The sequence below is a fragment of the Ictidomys tridecemlineatus genome, chromosome 7, assembly GCF_052094955.1.
Source record: "Ictidomys tridecemlineatus isolate mIctTri1 chromosome 7, mIctTri1.hap1, whole genome shotgun sequence".
NCBI lineage: Eukaryota > Metazoa > Chordata > Mammalia > Rodentia > Sciuridae > Ictidomys > Ictidomys tridecemlineatus.
This window is the reverse complement of record NC_135483.1, coordinates 11,391,874-11,416,472: the sequence shown is the minus strand read 5'-3', so window position 1 is coordinate 11,416,472 and position 24,599 is coordinate 11,391,874. Positions and strand designations below refer to the sequence as shown.

Sequence of the window (24,599 nt, the reverse complement as noted above, 5' to 3'; positions counted from 1 at the left end):
AATAATAACAAATGTATGTGAAAATAACGTTATGAAGAGTCTGTTGTTCTTTCCCTTTGTGCATAAAAACAAAGTCCTTTTCCAAGTGTGTATGACTTTTCTTCTGAAGAAACAACTATTATTTACTTTTACTCTTAAATTTAATAAGCCACTCATCTACTACTCAACCTCTCATGACTAAGATATTTGCTTCCATTTCTCCACAGGTAAAATGTACACATGACCTGTTACTTTCTCTAAATAGGAATACGGCAAGCTGTAGATACTATATAATTACTGCAGAACAGCACTCAAAATATACATATGGACACAGATGCAATTATACTTCCATTTAAAATCTTCTGGTCATTAATTCTTTAAAGGAAAATTCTAGTTTATAGGGCTCTAAATAACACTTGCATAATATATTTTTGGCGTTCTAAAATACTTCCTTAACATTATCTCATTTGCTGAGTGTAGCATATTGTAGGCTTGGGTCAAGTTAGTTTAAGCAATGTTTCTCAAAATATCAGCCAGGATGTTTGTTTAAAATGAAGTGCCTGAGTCCAATTCAGACCTAATGAAAGAGATTTCTGAAGGTGGTCACTTGGGAATCTGCATTTTTCACAATTGTCCAAGTGATCATACTAAAGTTCAACACATGATAAACCCAAGACTTAATGGGTCAGCATAAAGTATTTGGAATATCAAGAATGAAATCCTGAATTTGAAAACAGGTTCCAACATTTACTAACTGTATAATCTCTGGTTCTTCAGAACTTAAGGTAATTTTGAGCTCATATAATGGAGATACTGTCAATATTGATACCCACCCCTATCTAAGTGAGCTGCAAAAAATACTCTTATACATATATATGAAATTTCACTATCAATTTATGGTGCTATGAAATGGTACTAACCATAACCACTACTATAAAGCGTCCAAGTATAATGACTAAGCTTATATAACTTCCCAGGTGAAAAAGAACACGTGGTGCCAAGACATGTTTTTTTTCATGTAAGAAACCAAAGAGTTCAAGAATTTTCTTTATCACAAAATTCTGTTTTCTACTTTCCATTGTATATTTGGAAAGAAAGCTTAACAAAGCTGATAGGTGCCTTCTGCCTCCAAGGAGGCTAACTCCTCCTCTTCCCCTCCTCCTTCACTCCATCCCTCCCTTACCAACACTGCTCTCCTTTGTCCTAACTCTAAGGAAAATGGGACCAAATTACCCTTAAAAATCTAAATAATACTAGATTCTAGGTTTCTAACCTAATATTTGAAGCATACTTCCTTCAAGGTGACAAAATAACCAAATCTCCTAGATCTCAATTTCCTGTTTTAACAGAAGACTTCCTTCTCTTGCTGCTTCAGAGTCAGACCCATCAGAAAAAAAAAGGACATGGGGGAACCAGGATGAGACAACGGGAGTATCCAGAAAAGAACCAAGAACGAAAAGAAAACACCGGATTGGTAAAAACCAATGAAGTATGTGCTATAAAAACCTCAAGAGACAAAATTCTAAACATGAGGCTTATGGTTAAAATAGCTTTACATTATAAAAAGTTTAAAACTAAGCTCCTAATCCTTCTTATGTTCATTTAGAATAGATCTTTATTCAGGCAGTTTTTGCTTCTATAGCACTTCCCATCATCTTAATAAAAGTAGTCAAAGCTTCTACTCAGCTGAAATGGCAGAATCCATACTATTCACATTTGAAACATTTTTTTCTAACCTATTTCTTCTATACATATGTTTGTGTACATACACACCTGAGAGCATTTAGAAGACCTTCTACACTATTAGGAGGTTGGTCCTTAAGAACTTTGATACAGCCTTTCATCTAAGGAAAAAAAAAAAAACAAACAGAAAAACCAAAATACGTTTTTTTTTATCTAACATTTATTTTCAAAGCAATAAAACAAAATAAATCAGGACCACAAATAATTTAGAACTTGAGAGATTAAATTTTAGAAACAGCAAATTATTTATTCTTTTTATTTAACATTTATTTTTTAGTTGGACACAATATCTTTATTTATTTATTTTTATGAGCACTGAGGATCGAACCCAGGGCCTGCACATGTTAGGGAAGCGCTCTACCGCTGAGCCACAACCCTAGCCGAAAATCATTCATTCTTAGAAGAAGAAACACACACACACACACACACACACACACACACACACACACACACACACACACCCCTATACCTAAGTGTTATTTTCAGTTTGTCAGTAAGACTTAACTTTTTGAGAACCAAATCAGTCAAACTACAAGTACCACCCACGCTAAGGAAAAGTGAACTGTTTGCTAAGGGAAGACTTCCTGGAAAAGATGTTAAGTAGCAACTTTAAGGACAGAATTGATATGCTAGCAAGGAAAAGAGGCACTTTTGAGGCCTCACAGCATGCAGATGGCAGCCAGGAATTTTGCAGGTCTTGCAGGACTGAGAGGGGAGTCATAGAGACCATGCAGAACTGACAGGCCAGGCACAGGGACTCACTATAACTGTTAAAAAGGGGAACAGCTCAAAGAAGGTGGTCCTTAAGAAGATTAGCCTGGTTAATGTGAAAAAGAACTTGGGAAACCAGAGAATGCAGGTTTAAACACCTCACTCTACCATTCATTAACAATTCTATTACTTCATTTCCTTATCTTTAGTTGCACTAGTAGTGAAGAGGAGATAACACCTATATCCTAAATGGACTGTCACAGTGACACAGGAAAACAAATGCAAAATTCCTGGGACATGGTAACACACAGTAAGTGTGAACTTATACTAGTCAGATTTTGACAAATGAAATATGAGAGGGTGACAAAATAAATTTTATATAATTACTTATAAATAATAAGTAATTGTTTTCTCTAATAAAATAGAGAAACCAGAAAAAGACTTTTTTTTCTAATATAAACTTTTACAAAGACAATGAAAGTAGAATTCTGGCTATAATCACAAATTATTATGAATGGAAAGGGGAGAAAAAATAAGTAAACTCTTACACTGCTGACTTCTAGTATATACTTTGAAAAGAAACATTTTCTTTGAAATGGTCTTTGGCCAAAGAAACTGAAGGACATAATTTGAAAATTTTGCTTATTTGATTATCTATTTATATTGCCAAATATGTATAAGGACCCTATGGAGACATTCTACAATAATACATTCTCCTTCAATCACTAAATTCCACTTGTAAATAAGCTACCAGAAATATGGCAAAAGCAGAAAATCCATCATTATCACAGACTATAATTAGGTTCTATGAGAGTCCATTGCCAGCTTTTTAAATAAAAGCCTGAGGTTTTCATGTAAGAAATTGTTTGGAATTGTATAAAACAATGTGTAACTTACATCAATTTTGGAAGTTTTGGCAAATGCTCCCACTGGATGTACATGGTCATAGAGTATTATGACACCCACCATTACCCGCAAGCAGAATGACACTGTCTCTTCATTTGTAAATCTGCTTCTATACTCCCTGGAGGGCAGAAAAGATGAGGCACATCACAAAACTCTTAGCTGACTTCACTTTCAGTTGATACTGACTTCTCCCTTTATTCTCTAACAGGCTTGTTAACATTAAGCCCTTTTCTCCACAATGAGGTCCCCAGAGAGAAGAAAGTGGTGGAATAGTCACATTTTCTAGTTTCCATGTGCACCTACCTTAGTATATTAACCCTTCTGCTTGACAGGCAGTGATAATTTTATAGTAATCAAAAGTAGCCTCTGAGTAACAGTTTGGGGATGGATATTACACAATAACTACTGCCAATAATATGATGAAAAGTCACCAGCTTAACAAAGCAAGTTGGTTTGCTATTTTAGAACCCAGCTTGATCTAAATGTATTATCATAACACTTGGTTTGAACTTTACTAAAATTTAACAATATTCTTCTCTCATTTGGGAAAAAAAAAATGAACATCTTTATGATAGGCAGTATGGCATAGCAGAGAGCATCCAGGTCCAGCCCAGGGATAGCCAGACATGTGTGGGTTGGCCATCATGCATGAAGTCCTTCATTTCTCAGGACCTTGTTCCCTGATGTGAGGAGGAGGAGGAAGAGGAAAGTTGTTTTCCTGCTTCATGAGGTTTTCCAATGAGGTAGAGAATAGTATTTTTAAAAAAGTACCACCAAAACAAAAAAAGTTACCTAATAAAAAACATATTATTCAAAAATCCAAGAGGGATTCTTTCTGCTTGTTGACAGGAAAACATTCTCAGAAAAGAATTCAGGTTCAAGTGTAAAGAACTAATAGGAGAGAAAGGGATAAAAAGCCCTCTGGCAAAAAGGCAAGGTTCTTTCTAAACAGAAATAAACAGTTTTTATAACAGGTGTAACTAGAGCTTTTCCCTTACTCCCTCCCCTGCCCAAAAGACCACCACACAATTCCTGCTCCTAAAAGACCAGTTAATTAGTCTTCCTAGTGTGGGGCATCTGGCAACTGTGCATATTTAAGTATGTTCTGAAATACTAATCATTTCAACAGTACTGTCGGAGTGAAAAGGTCAGCTAAAATACTCACGGAGTTTCCAGCATGACTCTACATACACTAGCCATGGTGCTTAAACAGTCTGTGGTATTTTCTATTGGTAAATTTTTATTCTGTAAGTGTGAGAACAAGAAAAGTGACAAAAGTTATTTAACAATAACTTAAAACTTAGTATAATATGAAAAATTAGCAACTTTATTATTTACTCCTAACTTTCTAAATAATGCCCTAGATTCTAAGCACTAGCACTGTTCTACCAAACTTGAAATACAGCTGTCCCCAAAAGTGCTTACATGCTAGCTGAGGGAGAAAAAGAGTGGCCATGCAGATATGGGCTGGAGGCTCAAATGGTATTTGAATTTTATCCTAAGGGTATTAGTAAGTCACATTTTAAGCTAAGAATAGAATAGTTTATGTTTCAAGATTATCTGCTGCTATACAGGGAAAGGACTATAGTGGGGCTAAGAGTGAAAAACTGAAGAGCAACTGCAGCTTGGATGCAGTGATCCAGGTGACAGGGTGGTGGCCTGATCTGAGTAGGTAGCAATAACATGGATTGGATTTTCAGATTCATAATATATTTTTGAGGACAAGTCAAAATGACTGGTTGATAAGATAGATGTGGGGACTGAGGTAAACAAAGGAATTTAAAATGATAACCCCAAAAGTTTTGTTTGTACAGTGGTACTATTAATTGAGAAAGACAAGAATGGAAAAGGACAGGGTTGAAAAAGACAACCAATAGTACAATTAGGCTATGTAATCACTGTGGTATCTACTATACCTCAGTGAGAGACTGCCCACAGGTGGGCAGACCTGTGTGTGTGGGTCTCAGGGAAAGGTTAGGATTTAATGTACACATTTGTAGAGAAGGTATTTAAAATCATGAGACTTGCTGCGATCATCATGTCTGCAATAGGTGGAAGAGTGTCAGTGCAAAGAATACTTTCCTAGGCAATACTTACCTCTGATACAAATTTTGTTGTAGCATCACTTAAGGTTTTCAGCATGGGGGTTGCCTCAGCATAAAACAAAGACATTCGATTTGCCAATTCATTATTTACTTCATTTTCTCCTTCTGCCTGAATAAAAAAGTAAAGAGTGCCTGATATTAGTTTATTAATTATTAAATATGAAAATATTTTAAAAGGACCAAGACAGAGTGCCTACCTCATTAATGTTTATTAAACTAATAAATACCTCTAAAAATTATATTTCAGACCCTCACATATGCAAAGTACTTATATATTGTTTAAAAAAATAAAAAAATTACAAATGATAGTAAGCAGTTTCTTTAGAAGATTAACCTCTAAAATATCTTAAATGATATTAAAAAATTAAATACAACCTTGTTGGACTTTCTACTACATACAAGTAACTGTTCTAAACGCTATGGAGGATAGAGAGATAATTATGAAAGTATTATCCTGTCCACCCAGCTAAAAGGCAATGACAGAAAAAGGAAGTAAAAAAAATACTGAGTTAGATAAGAAGAAACTAAGAATTATGATAGATGAGCAAGGTATTCCTAACCAGCAAAGAGAAAAGCATGCTTTCAAATGCCCTGGTGGAATAAATTTTAGCAAAATCAGTGTAACAGCAGGGCAGCAACTAGCAAAAGATTTAAACTGGGGTCGGGTTGTAGAGTGCCATAATGCTAACTTAAGTTCCTATTATCCTTCCAAATAGAATGGGGAACCACATAGAGTGTTGGAAGAACAGCAAGTCAATTCTTTAATGAAATTTAACTCATGACAGTAGGTGAATTGTACCAAAAGTAAGAAGACTGCAGGTCAGAAATAAGTTATGCTGCTATAGAATGACCATATAAGATTGGGAAGTGGGAGCTCCATTGGGATAAAAGTGGCAGGAGATGAAAAGGAGGATGGGGAAGAAATCTGAAAGATATCTCACTTGGAAACTATTGGCTTTACATATAACAACTGAGTGAGAAACAGTACAAAGATGTCTGTAATGTCCTTTGTCCTCTAGTTAAGGGGCAAGGATGACTACAGAAAGATTGGGTGTTTTAATTTTATTAAAAAAGTCAACTTCACATTAGGAACTGGTCTATATAAAACCAAACTGATGCAAAAAAACAGATCCTTCATAGAAGAGAAATCATTACCTCTAAAGCAGGGCCTGTCTTAGAGCGGTTATTTCATAAGTACTTTCCAATGAAAAAAATTAATGGTTCCATTGCAATTTTTTTGTTTTTTAAATCTCTTTCCTCCTCACATAGCATTTCTCTGCTAAATTACCTATCCGAGGTTAGGGTTGTTCTTTGAAATTTCTCTATTTTTTATATCAATGAAGATTCTCAAAATACAGAAAGCAGAAGATAATATTTTCTTCATGTCTAATGTCTTACTTATGGTATGAAACTCCTTAAGAAAAAAGAGCACTAAGCAGCTTTAAAAAGGAGAATGGCAAGAGATTAACAGGCCTAAAGAAAACAGCAGAACCAGGAGCAGTGGCCCATGCCTATAATCCCAGCAATTTGGGAGGCTGAGGTAGGAGGATCCCAAGTTTGAGTCCAGCAAAACACTGCCTCAGAGCAAAATAATAATAACAGCTAAGGATGTAACTCAGTGGTAAAGTGTCCCTGGGTTCAATCCCCTATAACAGGAGGGGAAAAAAAAAAAAAAAAAAAAGGAAGAAAAATAAATGACAAGCTGCACCAGCCAAGGAACAGGCCCAGAAGCCGTTTTTCTTCAGTCATAATGAGGTATAGATGTGCTAACAGTCCACGACCTCACTCTTCTCTCTTGTCAACATCAGTTATTTCTCTTAGTACAGGTCAATTTCTCTCCAGGAGTCTTCCACTCCAAGAATATGGGGACCAGAAAACCTCATACTCTAATGTTAAAAGTTTCTGTTCAGTTAAAATGAGAATACACAGAGAAAGTTATAGTATCAATATTATACAGACAAAAAGCAATTTTACTGAAGTAGTGGTGGGAGTTCAAAAGACTAAAATGAAAAACAGGCAAAAAGCACATGGTTTGTTACAATTTGCTTTCTCCTCCCACAGCTGTGGTTGTCCCTAATCACTAAATTTAATACTTGCTGTATGAATGAATAAAATAAATAGACTGAGAAAAGAATTATTCTTACCAACCCTGTGATACAAAGCATTAACTTACTGGAACATTATTAATCCTCATCCGACTCAATGTTCTTCTATAGTAGCTGAAATCATTCTGTATGGCAGGATTTGTCATCTAAAGAAGACATTTATGAAAGAAAAAATTGTTATGAACCAGATACTTATGTAAAATTTAAGTAAAAAAAACCCTACTAAATAAAGTTTTAACTAGCTATGTAAATGTTGTCTATTTTATAATGTCATTTTAAGAACGAATCTGATATCACCCAGTAAGTCTTAAAAGACTGTACTCAGTCCTAACTGAACATACAGAAATCATACAGACTGTTTTTCAGTCATGGGCCATAAGCACACCTTCCTTTCTTTTTACCCTAAAAGTATATTTTAAAAAAATTAACATTAACAAAAAACCAAAAAGGAATACAGAGGCACTTGTTTTGGATAAAAGTATATATACATAGGCAACAGGGCAATAATCCTCAAGCAAATTAAAATTTACATACAAATCATTTGTGCGCAGAAATATTAATAAAATAATTATAACCGTCTATAATACAACTGTAAATGTCCAAGTTCACAATCTAGCTCTTTCGTTTTCTAGACAAGGTGCCCAGGACCAACCCAAGGTCTCATAGCTGATTACTGTGCCAGAGCCTAAACTGAAGTCAGGTCTGATGTAAAACCCAGAACTTATTCCTCTACACTAACCCTTCTAACAATAGGATAACAATAATAGTTACAGTTATAAATACTACAATTAGCTAGATCAAGAAGGAGTAAAGAAAAAAGTTGTGGGGGGAGGGACAAAAGTTTTAACAATTTTATGTTAAAAGAATGGTGCAAAAAACTGGGGATGAGCAGAAAAGAAAAAACGTTAGAAAAGAATATTCAGTATTATTATTTAAGTGATTTTAAAATATGAAGACTGAATATTAGATGATTTGCTCTTTATACCAAAAGACCTGTCATACTTTCAAATTCAGTTTCCATTCATGCTAAAGTCTAGTTAGACATCATTTAACACATTTTATCAAGGATTCCAGGCTTTTCCTCCTAGTACTCATTGGAAAACATGATTTTAATATTGACCACGACAAGCAGAAATTCTACCTTGAGTTCATCAAACCGGAGTGTGAAGTGAAGAATTTCTGCAAACTGTTTAGCAAGAGCCTGCTCTCGCTCTAGATGCTGGGTGGGAGAATATGGGGTACTGGTCAAGGCTCCCAGAAGGCCTCTTAATGCTGCTTCTAACAGAAAGATAAAAATGTTAAGGTTTTTGTACCTCTCTAATATTTGTTTATTAAAAAGTGAACAATTCATAAATGTTTTGATTTCAATTCCAAAAAAGGTCTCTAAAACACAAATGACCTACATATAATCAAAACAATGAAAGAAGTTTAAATTTTGCCATTAGTCATATATTGCATATACTCAAATTGAATACTTTTTAACACAATGAAACTTAAAAGGGACTTATTCAATATGTAAACCCAGGTTTCAAAATAACACAGAATTCGAATGTGAATAACATCAGGAATGAAGGGCAAATTTAAATTCTTTCACCATTCCACATAGTATAAAATTTGCTTTTTATGAAACAGTAATTATTACCTCTAGCTGAGTAACCTGTTCAATAGCACTATGTCCACAATCAAATCTATGTGGCTATGACTTGATTACCAACTTCTTATACTTTGAAGAATACGCCACTTATTTATAAACACAATCTTCTTTCTTTTAGTTACTAGGAACAAAATACGGGGTTTAATAAGCTTCCTAGGTTATCTTTGGGCATTGCATTTGGGACTGTAATATAAATATTCTAATTCGTTAAATAGCAAATTAGCTCCTTTGAAATAATTCCACCTTTGGAATGCAAGATCAATAAATACTATGTTTAAAAACGAAAAAACCATTATTTCACTTAAAAAAAAAAACCCTCAAACTTAGTTATAAGGTTACAGAATCAGAAAACGATACTAGATAAAGTTTAGAGTTAAATGATGATATAACAACATTAATAAATGAATGTCAGGGCTGGGGATGTGGCTCAAGCGGTAGCGCGCTCTCCTGGCATGCGTGCGGCCCGGGTTTGATCCTCAATACCACATACAAACAAAGATGTTGTGTCCGCCAAAAACTAAAAAATAAATATTAAAATTCTCTCTCTCTCTCTCTCTAAAACATAAATAAATGTCAGATTAATAAACATTGATGATAAATTAATAGATTTATGTCAGATCAACCCTTAAGAAAGAACCAGCTCTACCTTTTGTAAAGATCCCTACACTGCATTTTTTTTTTTATGAGAGAGAAAGAGAAAGAATTTTTTTAATATTTATTTTTCAGTTTTTGGTGAACACAACATCTTCATTTTTTTATGTGGTGCTAAGGATTGAACCCAGCGCATGCCAGGAGAGCGCGTTACCGCTTGAGCCACATCCCCAGCCCTGCATTTTTTAAAGTAGATACTCATTTAACTTTCACCATCAACTATGACCTAGGCATTACAGATGTATAAACTGAGTCTGAAATAGGTTAGAGCACAAGGTGATAGTTAGCAAATGCCAGGTGTTTCTAACTCCCAAGTCCAACTTAATAAACTCTCTTCCAAATAAAGCAACATTCTAGGTAGTCTTCAGTAACCTTATTTAAGATATGTATCTATTATGTGCTAGGTACTGAACTAGACATTTCACAGACATTATTTTCCATCCACACAATAGCTCCAAATAGCAGCTATTAACCTTTTTTAAGTCAGTCAGAAAACTTAACTGCTTCTTCTATGCCAAGCTCTGAGAACAGAGGAAGATATATGCCCACAGAGAGCCTTATTATACATAGACATGATTCCAGTTGTGACAAAAGCTAAAAAAAGAGTGTGTGGTACAGGAAACAGTGGAAAAATATACAAATGGGCCTCACCTAGCTGAAGGCAGGAAAAGACTTCCTTGAATAAGTGACATCGGGGTTGAGATTGGAGTGCACATAAGAATGAGCAGGAGTTTGCAGATAGGGCAGGAAGACAGACCCTGAGCTGAGAAGAACACGACAGTCACAGAACTGTAAGAAGACCAATAAGGGTGGAATAGGGAGGGCAAAGAAGAGTGTAACCAAAGACCAAGACAATACATATACCATGCATGCGCCATGTCAGGCACTCTCGCCTTATAATTCCCATGTCCCTGGAGAAACCATTTAAACATGGTAGTGACATCATCAGATTAGTATTTAAAACCTCACTTCACCTGCAGTGTGGAGACTGGATTGTAGGGTATTGACAGAGGTAACAGAGATCTAAGAGTTTATGTGAAGAAGACCAATTAAGAAAAACAAAATTTATTTTGAAAAAAACTATTTACTTCTCCCCAAGATTCATTTCATGTGTCAGTGTTAATATAAGTGCAAAGTAAAGTTTGAAAAACATAAGAACAGAAAGATATTACAAGAAACTATTATAGGATGCTAAAGAGAAGAAGAAATTTGTATTTGCCTATATTTAATCAAGTCTCAAGGTTGTTTTTTGTGTATTTGTTTGCTTTTCTGTTTTTTTCTTCTTTTTTTTTGATACCACAGATCTGATACCAGGGTGCTCTGCCACTAAGCTATAACTCTATACCTTTTAATGTTTTAGTTTGGGACAGGATTCCTATTAAGTTGCCTAGGCTATCCTCAAACTTGGAATCCTCCTGCCTTAACCTCTCAAATAGCTGGGATTGTGTGTGCCACTATGCCCAGCTAAATCTCAGGGTTAATAGCAGTATTCCACATGTTCTACTACTTTGGTGAGTGGAGTCATGTGACTTAGTTCCAACGGCCAGTGACCAATAGCTACAGAACTTTATCTCTATGAATGGCTGAAGTCCTCATAGGTGGAGCTACAAGAGGGAAACTTAACTTGGTAAGGCTATTTTTCTGCCTTTAAAGCTGCTGGATTAATAAGGTGATTTGAACAATAAAAATAAATAGAAAATTAAAAAAAAATAAAGCTGCTGGATGTATTCTCACCCTGCAGTCTGTGCTGGTACAAGACCTACAATTTCCTGCCTTAAAAATCTAAGACAGGGCAGGATTGTGGCTCAGCGGTAGAGTGCTCGCCTAGCATGGGTAAGGCCCTGGATTCGATCCCTGATCCCCAGCACCACATAAAAATAAATAGATATTGTGTTCAACTAAAAAAACACACAAAACAAAACAAAACAAAAACAACAAAGGACAAAGGACTCCACAGAAGGTGGCCCAGGTCTCTAGCTGAATTGGAAAGAAAGGATGGTCAAAAAAGAAGTGATTCAGGGATTAAACTCTAATGAAGCTCCTAAACAAAACCATATGGTTAGAAATTTTAGGAAAAGCAGATGACAGAAGGAAATCACTGAGCTACTAAGCTCTGAATTCTGAAAGAAATAAAGGACAGCTTGTTTTAGAATGAGAGTCAAAGCTACAAAGTCAAGTCGGAAGAAAAAGACAACTAGGAGAAATAAGGAAGACAAATCAGTTCACAGACTAGAACCAGAAGGGGGAAGATGAGATGGCAAAACAAAAAGGAGGTCTCTGCAGAGTTTTACTTTAGAGACAACAGCTATCTGTTCTCACCAAATGCCATACATCCATTCACAAACACTAGCCCTTGCATCCTCACATAACAACTCAAATGTGGACAGGGACTTTAAGACAGTAAGCAGACATGACCACAATTACTATGGGTACTATGAACTTTTTATGTAGATTTAAATAAATTTAGCCCAGTGACACAAACTCAATACGATGGATGGATTTGCTCATTATGACTCAAGGGGCACTCCCCCAAATAAGCCCTTTGTGCAGAAGGAAGACCAAGGCAAGACTGATGTGCCTACTGTGTGATCACAGAACTTCAACCAGGTAGTTGTCTCAAAAAGAATGGTTCCAAGGCCTCAGACCAAAGCAAGCAAGTATCAGAATTCCCCAGGCCTGTTAGCAAAACTCAGTATCTTCTTAAAATGAACAAACAAAAAAAATCCCCTGTACCTTCCACATTAGTCAGGTGATACATGCCCTGCCTCTCTACATATAAATATATAAACCAGCAAGGATCAGGGTCCCTCTTCTGGAGTATAACCCCTGGTGATTATAATACTCAGTTCACACAAACATCTCCATAGGATCAAAAGATTCTGAAGGACCATGTGCAACTTGATATCCATGTGGTGTTCCATGTGCTGTTTGTGGAATTTATCTTCATTTCTGGCTCAATAGTGCAGTAAGAGATGAAATGAGAAAGGATTAGGGGACATAATGGAAAGAACTGAATAAACAGGAGATCCCGAGAGAATATTGAAACTCAGTGAAGTGCAGTGATGTGATCCAGACCACACAGCTAATAAGTGATAACATGGGCCATTATGTCTCCAAAGCCTAAAATTACTATTATGACTGCTTCTAAATACCTAATACATAGGTGCTGTATCAGGTGTGTTTATCTATCAATATATCACTTACTCATTTAACAAACATTAAATATCTATTGTGTGCAAGAGAGGAAATGCTTTCTGCCAGCTAGGAAACTAGAAAATATAATTAACCAGGTTTATTGATCAAAAGATGAGGGTACCATATATCCTAAATTAGTACTTTAGAGAAGTCCCTTGTGTACAATTATGAAGGTTCAGGGTTTCCAAATGTTAACAGCAAGATGGATAGCTTTTTGCATTTACTTGTGCTACTACGTTCCTCAGCTGAAATGGAACAGTGCCACTAGACTGGTTATTTCTTATGATTTAAATACAGGAAAACACTGAAGTCCAACTTGTTTGGCCTATACTTCAATTATTATATTTTTTTAAATGACATATGCTAAGAGGCCAAGATCACTTAAAGCACTTTAAAAACTGCACATGCACCTATGTATTAAGCACAGGAAAAGCTCTAAATACACAGAAAAAATAACTGAGATGAAAGGTCCCAAGGTGACAGAGGTACAAGGGTTTGCTGGACTATACAGATACTTGATTGAAAGGCAGATACTGTAAAAGAACTAATTTTTACACTTAGGACAATAAATCATAATTCTTATTTAGAGTAATAAACAGAATTTATATAAACAACCACTCTCTTTACATTTAACAGTCTTCCTCAAGCCCATGAGTTATTCAAATTTTTGTGTTCTTAAAAATCTTACAGGGAAGGACTGACTATAGAGTTGGAGACAAACTCTTTCAAATAGTTTTCTCAAACTAAAACCCTTTAGTACATAAAGAAATAAAAGCAATTTTCTTATGAAATTTTCTTGTGATAATTTGTTCAGAAAATGATCTAAATAATTCAAAGACCTGGGTTGATAGGGATTATAAGCAGATCCCAGCCAAATTTAGTACTGTGAACATGAAATACTCTTAAATAATTTTGACCTTAGAGATGTTTTTCACTAGGGAAGTAATAATTACAAACTTTCAACTTACCTAACCTCTGAGAAAATTCATAAAATTTCTTTAATTTTCCTACAAGTGGAACAACTGCACCCCATGCCTTCTCTTGCAACTTCTCATCTGCTGGATGTTGGATTGCCTTTAAAATCCAAAGAATAAAAATAGTTAGATTTTTAAAAATCACAAGTATCATTTTTTGCATTAAAATACAGATTTTAGAGAATGTAGAAAACCCTGATACAATTTATAAAATTTAGAATAATATACCTACTAACACTGGGAGTGGACCTTGTCATCTCCATGAATACTTCAACTGTCTTACAAAACATTTTTGTTTTCTTGAAACAGATATAATGGAATTAAAAAATTCAACATGTGTTTGTGAACCAAAAAAGTAAGGCAATAAATGAAGATGCCATCTCTGGGAATAGACTACAAAATAATAATTCAAATTCCATGGACTGAGCAGCTCTAAGAAACCTAGCAAGTATTTACGAACCTAAATCAACCTCAAAAATGTGATTTAAAAGTTGTCATAGAAAAACCAACAAATAAATGAACTCACACTACACCTCAAAAACATAGAAAAGGAAAAGCAAAACAACAGCAAATGTAGTAGAAGAAATAATTAAAATTAGAGCAGAAATCAACGAAATTGAAACAAAAAAAACATTGAAAAAATTGAAAAAACTAAAAGTTGGTTCTTTGAAAAAATAAATAAAATCGACAGGCCCTTAACCATGCTAATGAAGAGAAGAAGAGAGAGAACTCAAATTACTAACATACGGGATGAAAAAGGCAATATCACAACAGACACTACAGAAATACAGAAGATAATTAGAAAGTATTTTGAAACCCTATATTCCAATAAAATAGAAGATAGTGAAGATATCGATAAATTTCTTAAGTCATATGATCTGCCCAGATTGAGTCAGGAAGACACATACAATTTAAACAGACCAATAACAAAGGAAGAAATATAAAGAAGCAACCAAAAAACTTCCACCCCCTGGACCGGATGGGTATACAGCGGAGTTCTACAAAACCTTCAAAGAAGAATTAATACCAATACTTTTCAAGCTATTTCAAGAAATAGAAAAAGAAGGAGTTCTTCCAAATTCATTCTATGAGGCCAACATCACCCTGATCCCCAAACCAGACAAAGACACTTCAAAGAATGAAAAATACAGACCAATATCTCTAATGAACTTGGATGCAAAAATTCTCAATAAAATCCTGGCTAATCGAATACAAAAGCATATCAAAAAAATTGTGCATCATGATCAAGTAGGATTCATCCCTGGGATGCAATGCTGGTTCAATATACGGAAATCAATAAATGTAATCCACCACATCAATAGACTTAAAGACAAGAACCATATGATAATCTTGATAGATGCAGAAAAAGCATTCGACAAAGTACAGCATCCCTTTATGTTCAAAACATTAGAAAAACTAGGGATAACAGGAACTTACCTCAACATGGTAAAAGCTATATATGCTAAACCTCAGGCTAGCATCATCCTAAATGGAGAAAAACTGAAGGCATTCCCTCTAAAATCTGGGACAAGTCAGGGATGCCCTCTATCACCACTTCTATTCAATTTAGTTCTTGAAATACTAGCCAGAGCAATTAGACAGACAAAAGAAATTAAAGGCATAAAAATAGGAAAAGAAGAACTTAAATTATCGCTATTTGCGGGTGACATGATAATATATTTAACAGACCCAAAAGGGTCTACAAAGAAACTGCTAGAGTTAATAAATGAATTCAGCAAAGTGGCAGGATATAAAATCAACACACATAAATCAAAGGCATTCCTGTATATCAGCAACAAAACTTCTGAAATGGAACTTCTGAAATGGAAATGAGGAAAACTACTCCATTCACAATATCCTCAAAGAAAATAAGATACTTGGGAATCAACCTAACAAAAGAGGTGAAAGATTTATACAATGAAAACTACAGAACCCTAAAGAGAGAGAGAGAGAGAGAGAAGATCTTAGAAGATGGAAAAATGTACTCTGTTCATGGATAGGCAGAACTAACATCATCAAAATGGCGATATTACCAAAAGTTCTCTACAGGTTTAATGCGATGGCAATCAAACTCCCAACGGCATTTCTTGTAGAAATAGATAAAGCAATCATGAAATTCATATGGAAAAACAAAAGACCCAGAATAGCAAAAGCAATTCTAAGCAGGAAGTGTGAATCTGGAGGTATAGCGATACCAGAGTTCAAACTGTACTACAAAGCAACAAGTAACAAAAACAGCATGGTACTGATACCAAAACAGGCAGGTGGACCGATGGTACAGAATAGAGGACACAGAAACCAATCCACAAAAGTACAACTTTCTTATATTTGATAAAGGGGCTAAAAGCATGCAATGGAGGAAGGATAGCATCTTCAACAAATGGTGTTGGGAAAATTGGAAATCCATATGCAACAAAATGAAACTGAATCCCTTTCTCTCGCCATGCACAAAAGTTAACTCAAAATGGATCAAGGAGCTTGATATCAAATCAGAGACACTGCATTTGATAGAAGAAAAAGTTGGCTACCATCTACATACTGAAGGGTCGGGCTCCAAATTCCTTAATAGGACGCCCATAGCCCAAGAGTTAAATACAAGAATAAACAAATGGGACTTATTTTTTTTTCTCAGCAAGAGAAACAATAAGAGAGGTAAATAGAGAGCCTACATCCTGGGAACAAATTTTTACCCCTCACACTTCAGACAGAGCCCTAATATCCAGAATATACAAAGAACTCAAAAAATTAAACAATAAGATAACAAATAACCCAATCAACAAATGGGCCAAGGACTTGAACAGACACTTTACAGAGGAGGACAATCAATCAATCAATAAGTACATGAAAAAATGCTCACCATCTCTAGCAGTCAGAAAAAATGCAAATCAAAACCACCCTAAGATACCATCTCACTCCAGTAAGATTGGCAGCCATTATGAAGTCAAACAACAACAAGTGCTGGCGAGGATGTGGGGAAAAGGATACACTTGTACACTGCTGGTGGGACTGCAAATTGGTGAGGCCAATTTGGAAAGCAGTATGGAGATTCCTGGAAAAGCTGGGAATGGATCCACCATTTGACCCAGCTATCGCCCTTCTCGGACTATTCCCTGAGGATCTTAAAAGAGTGTACTATAGGGATACTGCCACATCAATGATCATAGCGGCACAATTCACAATAGCTAGACTGTGGAACCAACCTAGATGCCTTTCAATAGATGAATGGATAAAAAAAAGTGTCATCTATACACAATGGAGTATTATGCAGCACTAAAAATGACAAAATCCTAGAATTTGCAGGGAAATGGATGGCATTAGAACAGATTATGCTAAGCGAAGCTAGCCAATCCTTAAAAAACAAATGCCAAATGTCTTCTTTGATATAAAGAGAGCAAGTAAGAACAGAACAGGGAGGAAGAGCATGAGGAAAAGATTAACATTAAACAAAGACGAGTGGGGGGAGAGAAAGAGAGAGAGAAGGGAAAGCATATGGAAATGGTAGGAGACCCTCAATGTTACACAAAATTACATATAAGAGGTTGTGAGGGGAAGGGGGGGGGAAACAAGGGAGAGAATTGAACAACAGAAGATGAGGTAGAGAGGGAAGATGGGAGGGGAGGGGTGGGGGGATAGTAGAGGATAGGAAAGGTAGCAGAATACAACAGTCACTAATATGCCATTATGTAAAGTGTGTAACCGATGTGATTCTGCAATTTGTATTTGGGGTAAAAATGGGAGTTCATAACCCAGTTGAGTCAAATATATCAAAGATGATATATCATGAGCTTTGTAATGTTTTGAACAACCAATAAAAAAAAGTTGTCATAGATACTTATTCCCTATAACTACAATCTATATTAGACTAAGTTTTCTTAGATTCTTCTGAATAAGACATCAAAAAAACTAGTTTCAAATCTAAAAAGGGAGAAAATAACATAATCTATATATCCTTAATATAAAAAAAATAAATGTCTCTTTCAATATCCAACCTTTCAAGAGATTGGACAATCTTTTCTGAGTATTGAGAGTTATCCACAAATATATTTTCTAGCTTTAATCTTTGGTCTACAGATGCTTTCTTCATCCTTCAGAGAACTTAGAGCTTTGTCTACGATCTCCAACCAACTAACACACCACGTGAAAGTTGAAATTTACAACCAAGGCCTGTTTATGAACATGATCAGAGGTACTCAATGACACATTTCACATTTTCCAAAGCACTAGTACTCTGAGAGACTGTCTAAACAAAAACAAAAATCAAGAAAGCAAACTAAAATTAAATCCAGACAAATTTATAGCATGCTGTGAATAAACTAGCTACAAATCAAATGGACTGTATACTGCTTAAGTTATTTATATGTGTCAGTAATTTCAGATTTTCTTGATAGTTTTTCAATACAAAATTTTTGAATGCTGCTTAAATTCAACAGCGGCCTAGAGCCTGTTCTATATGTTTATCTAGAAATTTCATAATATTAAAGAAAATCTGACACAACATATAACAATCCTAGTTTCACATATTAATCTGAACACTTCAAAAAGTTTTTGATATTATACTGATATAAATGGAAAAAAATCCTTTTAGGCTCAAGCTCAGACTCAGTAACATTTTATATCAAATAATATAAATGTTTATTATTCAGGAAGTAATCAAACAGATGAAAATTAACATTTCCTTTTCTGAAGAAGCCCATTCAATGTTTCTTCCAAGAATCTGCAAGTTATTTGCTAAATATAAATTCATTCTCAAAATACCAAAAATGTCCAGCAAATGTCATTCATGTTCATAAGTGAAAAGGGCTCACAATTTCTGTGGTGCCCCTGGCCTGAATTTAGTTGAAAGAGCACAGGGTGCTCTTTTATAACATACATTTAAAAAAAAAAAAATTTATTTATTTTAGTTGTAGTTGAACACAATACTGTTATTTAATTTATTTATTTTTATGTGGTGCTGAGAATCAAACCCAGGGCCTCATACACAATGGGTGAATATTCTACCGCTGAGCCCAATCCAGCCCAATGACCTTCTCTACTCAAGTGAGTTTCACTGTTGGCAGGTAAGGTTTCGGTCAACACATATGAAAGCTTAGCATACAAAAGGGCACTTATATGTGTCAGTGGCAAGGTTATCCTGTAGCAGCAGGTATTTTTCAAAAATGTTAAAACTGTTAAGGACATAGTTCAACATTAATAGAAAGTACTTATTTTCCTTGACAGTAGTATATCCAATAAAATAAGGCTTTGACTATTAATTTCTAACTTATATCACATTTTGTTTTATTTTAAATCATGTTTAACAAAATGTTGTTTAAAACAAATATAATTCTACATCATTAGTGTATAATTAATAGGAAAGTCCCAGTTTATGTTAGGTTTGTGTCAGGCATGGTGTTACGTTGTTTACACAAATTATTTATTTTTTTACTTGCAACTCAAGGAGTTGCTTCTATATTTTTGTTACAGTGAATAAGGAAGGGCACCAGAAAGGCTTTGTGTTCATATTTCCTTTTGAATTATAGTTGCTTGGAATATATTTTCCCAAAAATCCCCCTGGCACAAGAGTACAAACAATTTTAAAGTTCTTATTTTATACATTATTACAACCTGACCTCCAAAAAGACTACCACATTCATCACTATCACTTGTACTGAGATTATCTTTTCTTTATAAAACAACTAAAACTTCTTGATAGTACTGTCTACTTATTAACATGGTTTAACATTCTTCCTATTGTCTAAGCTTTTTCATGGGTCATATGGTTCAATGCTCTATTGAGTCTTATTAATTAATCAGCAATATTAAATCTTAATATTCAATTATAATTATTAGTTCTCTATATGTTGGACATACACTGAACTTTCACTAGTGCCTTCTTTCTTAATTTGTTTATCTACTATTCAAAAACCTTTTTAATTTGTATCATTAAACCTTCATTCACACCACCATACATTTCTCAATGAAAATTTCTTCAACTATCTGAGTAGTTTACACGTTTGTCCCCATCTACAGATTTAAATGCAGTTTTTTTAGTTTTATATCTTCCATATTTCATATCTATATTCACCTATTTCTTTGTTCTTAATTCTTTTACCAAACTGGTGGTACCTTTATAAGTCTTAAAGCTGGGAAAGGTCAATCTCTTACCACTACTTTTAATTTTTTCCTTATACTTTGGTATTCTTCAGTGTTTTTAAGTATATAAACTTGGGGGGAAAAAAGCCCTTAGGACACTTATGTACTTCTCCCTATCACTGGTCATGGCATAGTATGAGTGAACTACATGTGGTTAAACTGTATCTCCTCAGGAAAATAGCACCACTGCATGGATCTGGCATCCTAGGGGAACTTCATCTTTTGGTCACAGGGTTAAGAGCTCCTGGTTTCATAGCCCTAAAGCCCTCTTTGAAATGTCCTATATATAAGCTTTCCTATCATTATACTCTCTGGTAGAAGATTACAACTAAATCTTAATATGCATTCAATTACTTCTATATACAAACTGAGGGAAATACTATTTTTCATTATACAGAATCTTTCTAAATATAGCAGAACAATCCTTCTAATGGAAAGTATTACAGCAACACCAATAATGATAACAGTGAAGAACAACAGCATTCTACCTTTGGGGAAAAAAAAGCAAATAGATAACAAATGGTCTTTGTCTCCATTATGGATGAGATTTTTTTCTTTATTGTTTATGGGAGACAACTATAACCCCATGACAAAAATTCAATTATAAAACAAACTTGAATCAACATGAAGACACTATCTTTTATATTATATTATATATATTATATTATATTATATTAATATTATGGTGCTAGGAATCGAACCCAGGCACCATGCATGTCTCTACCACTGAGCCACATTTGTAGCACTATTAATCATGTTAGAACAACTTGTGGACTGGTAAGACTTAGAGGAAAAGAACGATTTTACTAATTAGTTGTTTATGATTTGCTTAACATTTAAATCTTTCCTTTCCATACATGTTTGATTTTTCAAAATGTTTAAATGTTTAGAGAACTTGGTTCACAGCAGCAGCTACATGCCTTTGTTTACTGAGATCTTAAGGTTTTAAGCTAATAATATTGCTAAGATTATTCTAAGGCTATATATTTATTTCTTTAGCAGTTAACAGCTTTTAATAAACATTATGCCAGGTGCTGATAATATCCAAATATGCAAGAAACCAGGTTCACTCTCCTCAAACTGGGGGGCATAATGGTAGAGAAATAAATACCAGTAACAATGGTTTTACAAAGGATATTGTTTATCAAAAAAGAAATGTGTGTGCAGTGTCAGGCAAAGGGGTAACAGGAAGAAGAAGACTGGAAGGAAGGATAGGAATTCAACAGAAAAATTAAGAAGGGCAACCCAGACAAAAACAAGGAAGTATGCATGTGCAAGACAGCAGGGCACAAGCAATCCAGTGCAGGAGAGGCAAGAAATGGAATTCACTTTCTCCGTAAGTCCCCAGAAGCTAACCACACCAAAGCCATGGAATCAATTCTCCCTCTTCCCTTACATTAAATATCCAATACCACAGTATCTCTAGTTCATCTTCTAGAGTCTGCACTTTACTCTGCTTTCACTAGTAGTCCAAGTACCAGAAGAGAAATCAAGTAAGATAGGAACTGTAAGACCAAAAGAATGGTCTTTGATGACCTCTGCACTCATTGTCACTGAAAACAACAGAAGCAGAAAGTGGGGAAAATGAAAAACAAACAGTGGGCCCTGCCTTAGAATATGGTAATGAAAAAAATGAGATTCAGGTCCAGAGGCTAGAGAATTTCTCTATGTCTTTAAGACAACTGAGTAAGTACATGCTGAGGGAAAGAAGTCAGAAAAAGAAAAGGAAAGAGCAAGAAGAAGAAGAAGAATTAAAGAATAATTTGAAAAGTAGTTCCAGAAAAGTATGGAGAATAAAGGTAAAGAGGTAGGGAACCAGCATTTCTGAAAAGTAGAAGAAATTAAAAAGGATAGGGCTGGAAGCCTGGTTAAGTTCCGAGAATGGGCAGGAAAGCTTTTGAAATAGAGCACCCCACACACCTTCCTTGTGGTGCAGTCATGGGAAAGGAGGGCAGTGGGGAGGAAGTGGAGGTGAAGAGACCACACCCTGGTTGATTTCAATATTCTCCTAAACAGCTTAGGAGTAACAAAAAAATACTGGCAGAATGAAGCCACAGAAAAGTCATGTTCTCCCCATTGCCCAGAAAAAGAAAAACATACACAGTTCCCCATGGAAATGGAAATTTCAAATGCAAGAGCAACCAAAACAATGAAGCTTCCTTAAAAACACATAAATTACACATTTGTCAACACTGTTTCCATCCTTGTATCACTGCAAACACTTCTAAAATAATGCCCAATGTTCTTTCTTTATATGTACTATTTCATATGAAATGAAGAATTAGATAACATTAAAAAGAGGTGAGACATAGCTAATTTTAGTTTACCTAGAAAGTACATAAACACATTTTACCTCTCGTATTTCATGGCCTGCTCCTCTGTATGACTGCAAGTCCTCCAAGATGCCTTCTGCATCTTTTAATACTACATTCACCTGATTATAAATTTCCTTCTCAGATTCTGTAGGCTGGGCATCTAAATAGCAGGAAAGCACAAGAAAATTTACAGTGACATGAATTTTTTTAATACACGTAAACTCTAAGCAATTAACACAAATTTTCAAAGATGTTACATTTATTCAATGTTAACTTTGCACTTAGAAAAGATTAATAATTTTTCCACAGTTATACATTTGAATAACTAGCCTCACATTTATAAAAATTACAGATTTAAGGGAGCACCAAATATTACTATTTAGGTTACAAATTATGATTTGGTATAGTAAAATATTCAAAAATTAAAATTAAAAATGTAAACTCTGATATTCTTTATAATCTTTTTCTACTACATTGATCACTGTCACTAGTGACTATAGATGCATCAATAATTATTTATTTTAATGCAACAGAAATGAAAGCCTACTAAAATATCTTGCTAATCTACAGTTTAAGACTAACACTACTTTATTTTCCTTTAAAGTTCACTTTAACAACTGAATTTTGATAAGAAAAAGTAAAAACTTCAAAAAATAGTTTTTAGATACTCTTTTCTAGGGACCATTTTGAATTGTCTTGACAATAAGATCACATAGGGCAGGGTATACATATTTAAGAATAAACTAAGGCCATATCATTGAACTTCACTGCTGATTAATAGAAGGCCAAGATTTCTGCACAGAGGAAGTTCAAATTAAAAAACTGTTACAGAATTCCTGAGTTGGTGAAAGCAAGATACTTTAAGCTAAACTACAAGACTATCAATGAAAAATTTAAATACTAAGCAAATACGGAGTTTCTACACACTTGGTACTGAGAGAAAAATTGAGGGGAAAAAACAGTCATAAAAACATAATCAGGGACAACATATGGGCATTTTCACCACCTGTGGTGTTAGCCAGAAAACATATGCTAATGGTGATGAAATCTGGATTTCTCTCTGCTAGACTTGAGATAACAGAAACCCTATTTTAAAAAACTTGGTCAGCTGTTTCTCTAAAGCCAAACCTTTTTAATACATTTGTTTCTTTTTCTTTCTTCCTTTCTTTTTAAGGAAAAAGGGGGACTCCACAAGGACACATTTCTTCATAAATCTTTCCAACTAGACCACACTTGACATTGAAGGTAAGGCATAAAGCACTTAAAATGATAAACATTATGATTACCATAATGTTTTAGAGGAAAATTATGCTGGCAGGATTCCTCCATGCTAAAATAGGAGCGAAGGGAGGCAGTCCAAATTTATAAGATGAATTAAGAACACTTCTGATAAATCTCTTTGTCATATAAAACCAGTACCTAGACTGTCTATAACCACTTCACCTCCCCACACATACAAAATGATCTATTTAGTCCTTTACTTAAAAAATTTAAAAGAAACTTAATTCATACATGAAACTAGGAATAAAGATGCTTTCAAATTACAACTTTATTTTGTGCTAGGGGCAAATCATAATTCCAAATATCAAACCTGCCAACTAATCAAAAATGTACAACATATAATTTGAAAAAAAATCAACAATTGCAGTACCAAATTTTAAATTTAACATATGTAAAACAGTACTACAACAATTAAGTAACACTAATATGCAAAGCCAATTTATAAAATTTGTGTTTATATATCTGTTCCCTTATTTTTCAAATTTCTTTTCAAAACTTTGTAAAAAAAATAAAAATGCTACGACAAAGTAATTAATTACACAGAAGAAGCCAATTAAAACACTAAAGACTCTGTCCAAATCTACAAAGGCATCACTAGATTTTTGAAAATCAGGATTTGTCATTATAGCAGTAAATTTTTATAACATTTAGCCAGACCATCATTTTCAAAAGTCGTAATTAGACACAAACTGAAAAGAAGGCACACCCATAACTTTAATACTTACACAAGAGGCAGCAGAGGAAAATACTTTTTACATGCAAAAATGACAGTTTTATACTTTTTCATTATGGAATTGTGGAACTACAGACATAACATCAATAATAAACACACATTATAGTTTGAATTC

The 24,599-nt window shown here is 34.6% G+C and overlaps 1 protein-coding gene and 1 non-coding gene across 16 annotated transcripts in view; both read right to left on the bottom strand.

Moving 5' to 3' along the window:
* Positions 1-24,599, bottom strand: part of Cyrib (CYFIP related Rac1 interactor B) — a 118,906-nt gene that overhangs the window by 4,358 nt on the left and 89,949 nt on the right. For 13 of the 15 annotated variants that reach the window (XM_040293663.2, XM_040293664.2, XM_021724178.3 and 10 more), the window contains 8 exons: positions 22,509-22,630; positions 14,018-14,123; positions 8,691-8,827; positions 7,618-7,695; positions 5,437-5,553; positions 4,505-4,584; positions 3,331-3,457; positions 1,753-1,823 (listed from right to left, as the gene is read on the bottom strand). In XM_040293663.2, coding sequence (XP_040149597.1) covers positions 1,753-1,823; positions 3,331-3,457; positions 4,505-4,584; positions 5,437-5,553; positions 7,618-7,695; positions 8,691-8,827; positions 14,018-14,123; positions 22,509-22,630 — 838 coding nt within the window. The remainder of the gene's footprint in view (positions 1-1,752; positions 1,824-3,330; positions 3,458-4,504; positions 4,585-5,436; positions 5,554-7,617; positions 7,696-8,690; positions 8,828-14,017; positions 14,124-22,508; positions 22,631-24,599) is intronic. The other 2 variants (XR_013423783.1, XM_078016715.1) reach the window with 1 other exon arrangement.
* LOC120883818 (small nucleolar RNA SNORA25) lies at positions 20,313-20,437 on the bottom strand. Its single transcript, XR_005726010.1, has one exon. It is a non-coding gene; the product is annotated as a small nucleolar RNA SNORA25 (small nucleolar RNA).